Genomic DNA, 11,831 nt, shown 5'->3' on the forward strand with positions numbered 1-11,831 from the left:
GTAATAAAATCTATTTTGTTGTTTCTATGTTTTAGTTTTGTACCTGGGATTTTCCCACAACTTACCGCTGACCTTTGACCTGAAGCTGGCAGTGGGGATTGCATTTGTCGGTGAGGAGACGTCAGACTCACATTCCTCCTTTAAACCACATCCTGATCAGGTGAACACAAGCGTGTGTGTGTGTGTGTGTGTGGTGTGTTTCAGGTGTGTGTATCATAGGTGGGATCCTGTCCTCGTCCTTCAGGTGCACCATCCTCCTCACATTACCCAGCATCCTCGGCTCTCGAGGTCGCTCCTACCTGATGGTTATGATTGTGATGATTCTGTACAAAGGTACACATACACACACACACACACACACACACACACACACACACACACACACACACACACACACACACACACACACACACACACACACACACACACACACACACACACATACACATACACTCTCCAGACTCTCCTGCTGTAATTTCTGATCATTTTGCTGGTCTGTAAATTATTCCTGCATCTTTTCCCTACAATCCTGGAAATTATTTTATCTGGAGAAAAATTTGTTTCACAATTATTCAATAAAGAAAAACTCATCTCAGTTTAAAAAAATAAAATTGTGTTCAAAACAAATCATTACATTTGGGATTGTAATGATTTTTTAAAAAGAAAATCACTCTTTTGTTTCATAAAGTGAAAAAGTTATTTGCAAAACATAAACTTTCATTTTAATTTTTTGGTTGACAGCCTCAGTTTTTGGCTGCGGTTCCCAAAGTTTTGTTTGATGCTCCACATGTTTGGTTCATGTGAGTTTTGTTCACATGAACATCCTGGCCGGACTTTCAGTTCCCGTCATTTTGAGAACAGTAAGTAACACTGACCAGTCTGTGGACATTTGAACATTTAAACTGTTTTCAAAGAAGAAATCTCACATATCTTCAGGATGTTCATGTGAGAATCGCAAGCGAAGCCAAATGAATGTTTATGTTTTGCACATACTTTTTCACTTCATGAGACAAAAACAAGTGATTTTAATTGAAAACTTTTTTTGTTTAAAAAAGGATAACAATTCCAAAAAAATTTGACCACAATATATATATATTTAAATTGAGATTAGTTGTTTTTATTCAATAACTGTGAAACAAATCTAGCTCCATATTTTTGCCTCCAGACATGAGCGAATCTCAGGAGTTGTGCAAACATTTTCTGCAGCACTAGGTGTCACTGTGCTGCCACTAGGTGTCACTGTGATGCCACTAGGTGTCACTGTGCTGCCACTAGGAGTCACTGTGCTGCCACTAGGTGTCACTGTGCTGCCACTAGGTGTCACTGTGATGCCACTCGGAGTCACTGTGCTGCCACTAGGTGTCACTGTGCTGCCACTAGGTGTCACTGTGCTGCCACTAGGTGTCACTGTGCTGCCACTAGGTGTCACTGTGCTGCCACTAGGTGTCACTGTGATGCCACTAGGAGTCACTGTGCTGCCACTAGGTGTCACTGTGCTGCCACTAGGTGTCACTGTGCTGCCACTAGGTGTCACTGTGCTGCCACTAGGTGTCACTGTGCTGCCACTAGGTGTCACTGTGCTGCCACTAGGTTTCACTGTGCTGCAGTAAGCCTCCGTCATTCCAGGGCCATAAAGTTTGTTCAAAAACAAAAAACTGAAACAGAAAAAAGTTTTGATGCTGAAAGAAGCTGGAAACTGATAAAAAATATTTGAAACTTAAAAGAAGTTCAAATCTACTTTTCAGATTTCAGTGTTTTTTTCTTTTGAACAATGTTTTTGGCCCCGTTTGAGCTCCGTATCTGCGACTTGCTGTCCCATGTCTCCGTCGGCAGGTCCGATCTCGAACATGGAGCGGAACGCCGAGGCGGCGGCGCTGTCGCTCAGCTGCAACCTGGACCTGCAGGTGCAGCACAGCAGGGTGCTGTGGCGGCTCGCCACCAAGCCCTTCCTGATGGTTGCCAAGCAACTGATGGTGAGGGGGGGTCAGGGGTCATGACGGCAGGTACACAAACAGTCACTGCAACATCAAAGCTTCTGATCAAGTGTATTGATTACTGCAGGGTGTCCAAACCTTTCCTCACATCAGCCTCAATAATCTTAAAAACTATAATCACAAAGCTGTAGTAGATTTTTTCCGAAGCTGAACAATAAACTAAGCAGTAAATTGTTCTATTTTTAAAAAGTTAGTGATGCATAAATTATTCCACATCTTAAAGTTATAGGGATTTACTTGTTTTCTTTATTAAAATACACATATAAATTTAAAAAAGAGAACATATTTATTGTATTCTACGCAATTAGACCAGGATTTATGGGTCTTCCTCTAAAAAGCTTATTGTATTAATTCATTATTGAAAATCTGTTTGTTTAATCAGAATCTGATTTATTTACTGTGACGTCAGAAGGAAGTAGAACATCTGGTTATTTTTTTTGATCAGAAATGATTCTGCTCTCGTTAAAATCAAAACGTCTCCATGTGGTTCGACCTCCAGCCAGGCCCTGCAGATTCACCCCATGGACCGCGAGCGGCCCCCGAGCCGCACTTTGGACATCCTGCTTCTCCTTTATTTTTCTTTTGGGCAAAAAGTTTCTGATCAGAACGGCCCTAGGTGTCACTGTGCTAGAGCAGAACCTGGTTCTGCCAGGTTCTGCTGTAATGGACCCATCTGTGTTTTTCTCTCAGAAAGATAAAGTGGAGTTTGAGTCGGACTCTCTGGACATCAGCAAGAAGTTCCAGAACATCCGAGACGAAGTTCTGCAGCAATACGGATATAATCCGATCCAACAGAAACCCGGTGGCGCCGCCCAGAGAAACAGCACTCAGGAGCAGTTTGCCTTCAACACCAGGAGGCGCTGTGACGGTGAGGCCGACCTGCAACTGGTTCTGGACCCGGTTCTGGACCTGGGTCTCTGCAAACGCCACACGTTGTGTCTGAATCAGATTTTTAAAGATGTTGGAACCAGGGCGCCACCTAGAGGAAACAACCAGAAAAAGAGTGTTTTATAAACAATAATGGAATATATTATCACCAGATCTGGTCGGACCAGAACAAGAAAACAACATGAAAAATATGAGAATAACATGATAATAACACCAGGAGAAACTCGTCCTGGTTCCTCATATTATGAGAACAAATGAATCCAACATGGAAATGATACTAGAAATGGCATTAAATGTTTTACAAACACGACAACCTTAATCTGTTCACACATCTGCATCAGATTACTATTGGACTTTGAATTGATTGATCGACAACGGAAAAGAAGAAAGAACCATGACCTGGACGAGCTGCTTACGTCTTCATGACTCCATCGAGCTTCTCATTTTCTAGATGTTTTATGACTTTCTGATGCCCATTTTTATGTCATAATATCATAACTCTGTTCTTGTCATTTTAAAGAAATCTCTTAGTCTGGACCTAATACTCTGTCGTAGTTCAAAGACTCAGTTAGGACTTTCCACTGGCGGTTTCTGATATTGGCAATATGGGCAACCGCCCAGGGCGGCATGAGCGCCAGGAGAGGAACGCCTCATTCTCCTAAATACGAAGCTTTGAAACCAGTGGTCATTTCTGGACCTGTAACCTGGTCCAGACCAGCGGTTCTGTTCGAGCGGTTCTGTGTCTTTGAAGCCCTTCTGTGCTCAGGTATGGTGAACGAAGGCATCCGGCGCTGCGCTGGCTGGTTCAAGCAGAAGTGGAATAAGTGCATGAAAGCCATTCCTGTCCCCATCATCAACCACATCCTCTGTATTTCAATGAAATTCGACTTCCTGTGTGACATCTTGAGAAGTGAGTTTCTGTATAAAAAGTAAATTCAAACTTATTTCTGGTGACCGTTTTACACACTGAGTCATTTAGCCTGAAATAGATGCGAAAAGAGACATAATAGCCTCCAGTTTGGCTAGCATTAGCAAAAAACAGAGTGGTGGGCACTGCTTGCTAAAAAGTTAGCTGTGCTAACCCTAAGCACTAATTATGAATTCTAGTTCTACAGCGCTAGCAAGATATTTACCCCACACTAATGCTAAAGAGCAGTTCAAACATGGTTCTTAGGAGAAGCTATCGCTAAAGCGCTATACAAACACATTGCTTGGTGCTAATGTGTTTGTACAGCGCTATGCAAGTTGAATGTAATGCTAAAACGCTAATGAATGTCTACAAAACAGGCAATAAAATTAGTGGTTTGGAATTTATCCAAAAAAAATTATTTAGGGGAAGCTAGGGTTGCTAAATGTTTTAAAAGTTACCGAAAATGCTAACGTGCTAAACTAAAAACGAGCTTCGCTCTTACTTGGTTAGGGGATTAGCAGAAGCATGTCCACCATTGGAAAACGTGACCAGCAGCAGTAGCATCATCAGCTTCAACCCCTCCAAGCAGCCATATTGGTTCAGGATGATGACCTTTAGCCTTTGACCTGTAACTGTCCGTGTTTCTAACGGCTCTGTTCCCGTCCTTCAGTCATGACTCCGTGGTGCAGGGAGCAGATTCCTGTGGAGAGGAACTTCGGTCAGCTGTACGATCGGCTCAACCTTTCCATGGATCATCTCTCCAGAGAGTTCCGCACCCAGATCGTCGTCCAGGTCAGACCCACCAGAACCACCAGAACCACCAGACCCACCAGACTCACCAGACCCACAGAACCACCAGACCCACCAGACCCACCAGACCCACCAGAACCACCAGACCCACCAGACCCACCAGACCCACCAGAACCACCAGAACCACCAGAACCACCAGAACCACCAGACCCACCAGAACCACCAGACCCACCAGAACCACCAGACCCACCAGACCCACAAGAACCACCAGACTCACCAGAACCACCAGACCCACCAGAACCTCCAGACCCACCAGAACCACCAGAACCACCAGACCCACCAGACCCACCAGAACCACCAGACCCACCAGACCCACCAGAACCACCAGACCCACCAGAACCACCAGAACCACCAGACCCACCAGAACCACCAGAACCACCAGACCCACCAGACCCACAAGAACCACCAGACCCACCAGAACCACCAGACCCACCAGAACCACCAGAACCACCAGACCCACCAGACCCACCAGAACCACCAGACCCACCAGAACCACCAGACCCACCAGACTCACCAGAACCACCAGACCCACCAGAACCACCAGACCCACCAGAACCACCAGACCCACCAGACTCACCAGACCCACCAGAACCACCAGACCCACCAGAACCACCAGACCCACCAGACCCACAAGAACCACCAGACTCACCAGAACCACCAGACCCACCAGAACCTCCAGACCCACCAGAACCACCAGAACCACCAGAACCACCAGACCCACCAGAACCACCAGAACCACCAGACCCACAAGAACCACCAGACCCACCAGAACCACCAGACCCACCAGAACCTCCAGACCCACCAGAACCACCAGAACCACCAGAACCACCAGACCCACCAGACGCGTTTCCCCTGCCGTCCAGCAGGAGGAGCAGCAGCAGTCGGTTCTGGATGGAGTCCAGTTGGACCTGGTCTTCACTGAGGCCGTTAAGGAATCCTTCCAGCGCCTGACGGAGAGGATGGACCAGGGGATGAAGGTCCTGGAGATGGTACTGTCCTTCACCTTCATCACCGTCTTCATCCAGTAAGATCCACACCTTCATCACCAGTTTGACCAGTAGCATTGGCTTCATCATCACTGCTGCTGCTTCCTCCTCTTCCTCCCCCTTTACTTCTCCTCCTCTTTCAGGTTCTCCTCTTCTTCTTTCCTTCCTTTTTTTTTTGATCCTGATCTTCTGTCCTTCTCCTCTTCCTCTTCTCTTCTTCCTCGTCCTCGTCGTCCTCGTCCTCCTCATCCTAACCCTCCTCCTACTCCTCCTCCTTTCCCCCCTCCTTTTCCTCCTCCTCCTCCTCCTCCTCCTCCCCCTCCTCCGTTTCCTCCTCCTCCGCCTTTCCCTCCTTTTCCTCTTCCTCCTCCTCATCCTCCTCTTCCTGCTCATCCTCCTCCTCCTCCTTTTCCTCCTCCTCCTCGTTTTCCTCCTCCTCAGGGCGGTGCAGTACCTCCGCTCCTACAGGACAAACATCTCTTTTGACAACGTCTACATCACCTCCTACTTCAGACGGATTGATGAGCGCAGGAGACGAGCGGTACCTTCTCTTCCTCCTCTTCATCACCATCAGAGTGATGAAGGCTCACTGCCTCTTCCTCTTTCCTCTCAGGGGAAACATTTCCTGCTTCCTCTCAGAAAGTCGGAGAGAAAGCGGTTCATCGCCCCGATGAGTCCGAACATCAACCCTCAGGAGTTCACACAAGTGGTGACTGGAACAGCTGCTGCCTCCATTACCATGGAAACCGCCAGGTGTCATCATCCTCATCATCAGCTGGTTCTGTTCGTGTGTCTGCAGGCGACAGGAGCCTTTCAGGTTCTGACCATCTCACTGCTGGTCATTCTGCTGCTGGGCATCGACTTCTCCCTGTTCCAAGTGCTGAACATCATCAACAGCCACACCTTCACACAGTTCAACATCACAAGTACGCACACACACACAGAGACACACACACAGAGACACACACACACACAGAGAGACACACACACAGACACACACACACACAGAGAGACACACACACAGAGACACACACACAGAGACACACACACACACAGACACACACACACACAGAGAGACACACACACACACAGACACACACACACACAGAGACACACACACACACACACAGAGAGACACACATACACAGAGACACACACACACACACACACACACACACACAGAAACACACAGACACACACACACACACATACACAGAGACACACACACACACAGACACACACACACACACAGAGACACACACACACACACACACACACACACATACACAGAGACACACACACAGAGACACACACACACACAGACACACACACACACACAGAGACACACACACACACACACACAGACACACACACACAGACACACACACACACAGAGACACACACACAGACACACACACACAGACACACACACAGACACACACACATATACACACAGAGACACACACACACACACACAGACACACACACACACAGAGACACACACACAGACACACACACACAGACACACACACAGACACACACACATATACACACAGAGACACACACACACACACACACAGACACACACACACACAGAGACACACACACAGACACACACACACAGACACACACACAGACACACACACATATACACACAGAGACACACACACACACACACACAGACACACACACACACAGAGACACACACACACACACAGACACACACACATACACACCCAGACACACAGACACACACACAGACACACACACACACAGACACACACACACAGACACACACACATATACACACAGAGACACACACACACACAGACACACACACACACAGACACACACACACAGACACACACACATATACACACAGAGACACACACACACAGACACACACACACACACACACACACACAGACACACACACCCACACAGACACACACACACACACACACACACACACAGACACACACACACACAGACACACACACACACAGACACACACACATATACACACAGACACACACACACACACACACACAGAGACACACACACCGGTCAGGTTGATCTGGTCTTTTGAAAACACAGCGAGTGAAAAATGTAGCTCTGCTAAAGCTACGGTGCTAATTAGTTTGGCTAACGCTAACGCTTTAGGTGAGGCCAGAAGGTGCCACAGTGAACAGCCAGTCATCTACCCACCTTGTCTAATTTGTTGAATGAACATTTTATCATCATGTTATTTGCATTTTTTTTATTTTTGGAAGCTTAACTTTATTTCTTATTTTTAACATAGCCATCTATTATCTTGTAATTATTGTGTTTGGTCAGTTGAGGTTGTTCTAAATGCTCTATATAAACTTTGATTTGATGAACATTAGTTCTGCTAATGCTAAAGTGATGTGCTTTCAGGATGTTTAGTGGAGGAAACAACTTGATACCCATCGTTTGTCTCTGACACTAGCTGTGTGGTTAGCGCTTCAGGAAGGATTCTTTGGATCAGACATTTCTCGCATGGCTTCAGTTTTATAGCTGTTGAGTTTTGATAACGCTGTTGTTAATTTAGCGTAAGTGACCAAATATATTTCCTTAAAAAGTTACTGTAGTAAATGCACATCTCTGGCAGTGGATCGAATCATGAAGGAGGAGGACAACCTCCCAATACTTTAACTTTGTTCCAAATCAACAGCTGGGAGAAAAATTATATTAACCAATTCAAACCAGTTCAAACCGGTTTAAACTGGTGATAGTTCTGCTGGGCACAGTGGTCCAACATCAACCAGACTGACAGTCAGATGGCTCCGCCCCTTCCTGCAGGCAGTCATCACATCGACATCAGCGTGGGCGGAGACACCATGATGGCCAGGATGCTGCGCACCACCATCTCTGGCTTCAACAGCTCCTCCAAGAGCAGCAACCAGAGCGACAACCGCGGTGAGTCCCAGTTCACTGAACTGAGTCACTGAACTGAATCACACTGAACTGATTCACACTGAACTGATTCACACTGAACTGAATCATATTGAAGTGATTCATACTGAAGTGAACTGGATTTGACTTGGCCCTGTGGTCTGGTCTGGTCTGGTCCTGTTTAAACTGGTTTTTCTGCTGGTAATGAACCAGGATCTGCAGCCTGCTGGGTGTTGGACACACATTCACCCAGCAGGGGGCGACAGCTTCCTCCCTCTGAAGAGCAGGAACCATTTTCATCTGAACTCACTTCCTCATCCTCAGCATGCCTGTTCGCCCCGACTCGCCTCCCGTTTGAAGTGTATGTGAGATGTGTGGGCGTCATCCTGGTGGTGGCGCTGTTCAGCTGTGTCCAGGTTTACACCAACCGCCTGCGCCACGTCATCGCAGCTTTCTACAACCCAAAGGTCAAAACACCAACAACACCTGAGTTCATCATTAAAATCTTTATTTAACTAGAGCAGTGCTTCTCAAATAGTGGGGCGGGCCCCCTTGGGGGGCGCGGTGCGATACCTGGGGGGGCGTGTGATCCTGGGGAACAGGCTTTTTTTTGGCCGAACCAGTATAAAGTGTAATTGCGCACAGTAGGCGGCAGTGGCGCTCTCATTGTTACTTCTGTCACGTTTGCGACAGTGCAACATTTTATGACTTACAAGACAACAGGTTTGCCTTGGTTAGCAGTGTTAAGTCAACAAAAAGCTCCGACTGCGTTCTGTCTATGGCCTCCATTATTCAACAACCCCCAACATGAAAAAGTTTTTCACAGGGATGAAAAGAAAAGCGGAGAGAGACAAAGATAATGAGACAACAGAAAGTCAACCGAAAGCTAAGAAGAGGAAATACGACGAAGCGTATTTAGCGCTTGGCTTCACTGTGACTACAGTTGGAGAAGAGGAAAGACCGGTGTGTTTGCTGTGTCTAAAAATGCTCGCAGCGGACAGCATGAAGCCAAATAAATTAGCGCGTCACTTAAATACGTTACATCCCAATCACGCCAATAAGCCGCTAGAGTTTTTTCAGCGAAAAAAAATGTTAATAAGGAAAAAATGTTATGCAGAGATGGATAGTCACGGTGGGGAGTGGGGGGCGCGAATAGTTTTCTTCTTGCTAGGGGGGGCGTAACGGAAAATAATTGAGAAGCACTGAGTTAGAGGGATGACGCAAAGACACCCGCCATCCACCTGTCTGTCTCTGTCCACCTGTCTGTCTCTCTCTGTCCACCTGTCTCTCTCTCTCTCTCTCTCTGTTCACCTGTCTGTCTCTCTCTGTCCACCTGTCTCTCTCTCTCTGTCCACCTGTCTCTCTCTCTCTGTCCACCTGTCTGTCTCTGTCCACCTGTCTGTCTCTCTCTGTCCACCTGTCTCTCTCTCTCTGTCCACCTGTCTGTCTCTCTCTGTCCACCTGTCTCTCTCTCTCTCTCTCTGTTCACCTGTCTGTCTCTCTCTGTCCACCTGTCTCTCTCTCTCTGTCCACCTGTCTCTCTCTCTCTGTCCACCTGTCTGTCTCTGTCCACCTGTCTGTCTCTCTCTCTCTCTGTTCACCTGTCTCTCTCTCTGTCCACCTGTCTATCTCTGTCCACCTGTCTCTCTCTGTTCACCTGTCTCTCTCTCTGTCCACCTGTCTCTCTCTCTCTGTCCACCTGTCTCTCTCTCTCTGTCCACCTGTCTGTCTCTCTCTGTCCACCTGTCTGTCTCTCTCTCTGTCCACCTGTCTCTCTCTATCTGTCCACCTGTCTCTCTCTCTCTGTCCACCTGTCTCTCTCTCTCTGTCCACCTGTCTGTCTCTGTCCACCTGTCTGTCTCTCTCTGTCCACCTGTCTCTCTCTCTCTGTCCACCTGTCTGTCTCTCTCTGTCCACCTGTCTGTCACTCTCTCTGTCCACCTGTCTGTCTCTGTCCACCTGTCTCTCTCTATCTGTCCACCTGTCTGTCTCTCTCTGTCCACCTGTCTGTCTCTGTCCACCTGTCTCTCTCTATCTGTCCACCTGTCTGTCTGTCTCTGTCCACCTGCCTGTCTCTCTCTGCAGAGGGAGAAGAAGCGTCTTGTTCCTCTACAACCTGCAGCTCCACAGACAGCTGTCGTCCCCCAAATGCAGGATGCACGTGAGCCGAGGACGGAGGACGGTGAGCAAATTGTCCTCCTTCAGTCTGTCAGACAGAGCAGTTTGTCAAGTTACACTGGAAGAAACTAACAGCAATAATTTGGTTTATTTTGCACATTGTTATGAATATTTAGCAAGCAAGCTAATTATTGCCGTCTAAATATCCAGGTTAATATCTGAAATACTTAATTTGGAGATTAAGTATTTTGTTTCAAAATTAAATGTCTGAGTTGGAAATTAAATTTTCAGTTTGTTACTAAATATTTAGATCAGACTTAAACATTTAGGAGAGAACTAAATATTTAGTTTACTAATTAAATATTTAATTTGAAAGCTAAATATTAAGTTTATATTTATAAATGTAGGAATAGTATGACTTTTAAAAATGAACAACCACATTTTTTCTCTATGACATTCTAAACAAACTAAATTATTGCTGTTAGTTTTTTGCAGTGTGTCATCGACAGTACTCCAGCTTCTTCTGCTCTCTGCCTGCAGATGTTTCAGCGCCTGACCAGGTGGGGGCGCCGTCTCCTTCGTTACCCCCGGCAGGATGCCTCAGACCAGGAGGAGACTCACTACGCTAGCAGCTAGCCAGGGATCCGCCTGAGAGACGCTCTCACTCACGTTCATCACCTCAAATAAAACCCGACCTCGTCCTACAAGACTGGCGACGGAAACGGAGAGAAATGTGATGCAAAGAAAATCATCTGGAAGAACGACAACTTTCCCTGGAATGTCAGCCATATTTATGAGGCTCTTCACAACAAACAGGCTGCACCAAATGACTGGATAATCAATAAAACGAAAGATCTGAGTTCAGGGTTTAAAACCACCATTAGTCTTCACACCAACTGAACTTTTCCTCATTCTTAGTAAAACATGGAGAACGTCTCTGAACATCAGTTCAGTTTTGAGTTGTTCTGCTGGAAGGTGACCTTTGACCCAGTCAGCTCTCCTGCAGGGTTTGTGCTCAGAATGTTCTGGTTTAGCCCCACAGCATGATGCTGCCGTGTGTTCTCTCATGTCTTGGTTTTCTACCTGAAGCGGAGCAGAACTCTGCAGTTTGGTGGCGTTTTGTGGACTCAGACTGCGCCGCTCATGGAGGAAGAGGAAGAGTTCACGGCTCCTCTTTCTGCATGCAGCCCAGTGATGTGATTACCGCCG

The 11,831-nt window shown here is 46.8% G+C and overlaps 1 protein-coding gene and 1 long non-coding RNA gene across 3 annotated transcripts in view; one reads left to right on the forward strand and one right to left on the reverse strand.

The window, feature by feature from the left end:
• The window catches only part of LOC129380015 (E3 ubiquitin-protein ligase DCST1-like), a 22,088-nt gene extending 10,607 nt beyond the window's left edge, over window positions 1–11,481 (forward strand). The window contains exons 2-16 of one of the 2 annotated variants that reach the window (XM_055060980.1): window positions 36–110; window positions 205–333; window positions 1,834–1,973; window positions 2,685–2,862; window positions 3,649–3,792; window positions 4,463–4,584; window positions 5,469–5,626; window positions 6,030–6,129; window positions 6,202–6,297; window positions 6,388–6,514; window positions 8,412–8,528; window positions 8,829–8,971; window positions 9,454–9,467; window positions 10,602–10,686; window positions 11,163–11,481. In XM_055060980.1, the coding sequence (XP_054916955.1) occupies window positions 36–110; window positions 205–333; window positions 1,834–1,973; window positions 2,685–2,862; window positions 3,649–3,792; window positions 4,463–4,584; window positions 5,469–5,626; window positions 6,030–6,129; window positions 6,202–6,297; window positions 6,388–6,514; window positions 8,412–8,528; window positions 8,829–8,971; window positions 9,454–9,467; window positions 10,602–10,686; window positions 11,163–11,258 (1,724 nt within the window). In that variant the 3' untranslated portion in view covers window positions 11,259–11,481. Of the gene's footprint in view, window positions 1–35; window positions 111–204; window positions 334–1,833; window positions 1,974–2,684; window positions 2,863–3,648; window positions 3,793–4,462; window positions 4,585–5,468; window positions 5,627–6,029; window positions 6,130–6,201; window positions 6,298–6,387; window positions 6,515–8,411; window positions 8,529–8,828; window positions 8,972–9,453; window positions 9,468–10,589; window positions 10,687–11,162 lie in introns of both variants that reach the window. The other variant, XM_055060979.1, reaches the window with a different exon arrangement.
• On the reverse strand, window positions 2,793–5,544 carry LOC129380018 (uncharacterized). The gene is made up of 3 exons (XR_008608267.1): window positions 5,441–5,544; window positions 4,295–4,492; window positions 2,793–2,973 (listed from the first exon to the last, which is right to left on the reverse strand). It is a non-coding gene; the product is annotated as an uncharacterized LOC129380018 (long non-coding RNA).
• Window positions 11,482–11,831: the final 350 nt, after the last annotated feature.

Source organism: Poeciliopsis prolifica, unplaced genomic scaffold (genome assembly GCF_027474105.1).
Source record: "Poeciliopsis prolifica strain line A6 unplaced genomic scaffold, Auburn_PproV2 SCAFFOLD063, whole genome shotgun sequence".
Classification (NCBI taxonomy): Eukaryota; Metazoa; Chordata; class Actinopteri; order Cyprinodontiformes; family Poeciliidae; genus Poeciliopsis; species Poeciliopsis prolifica.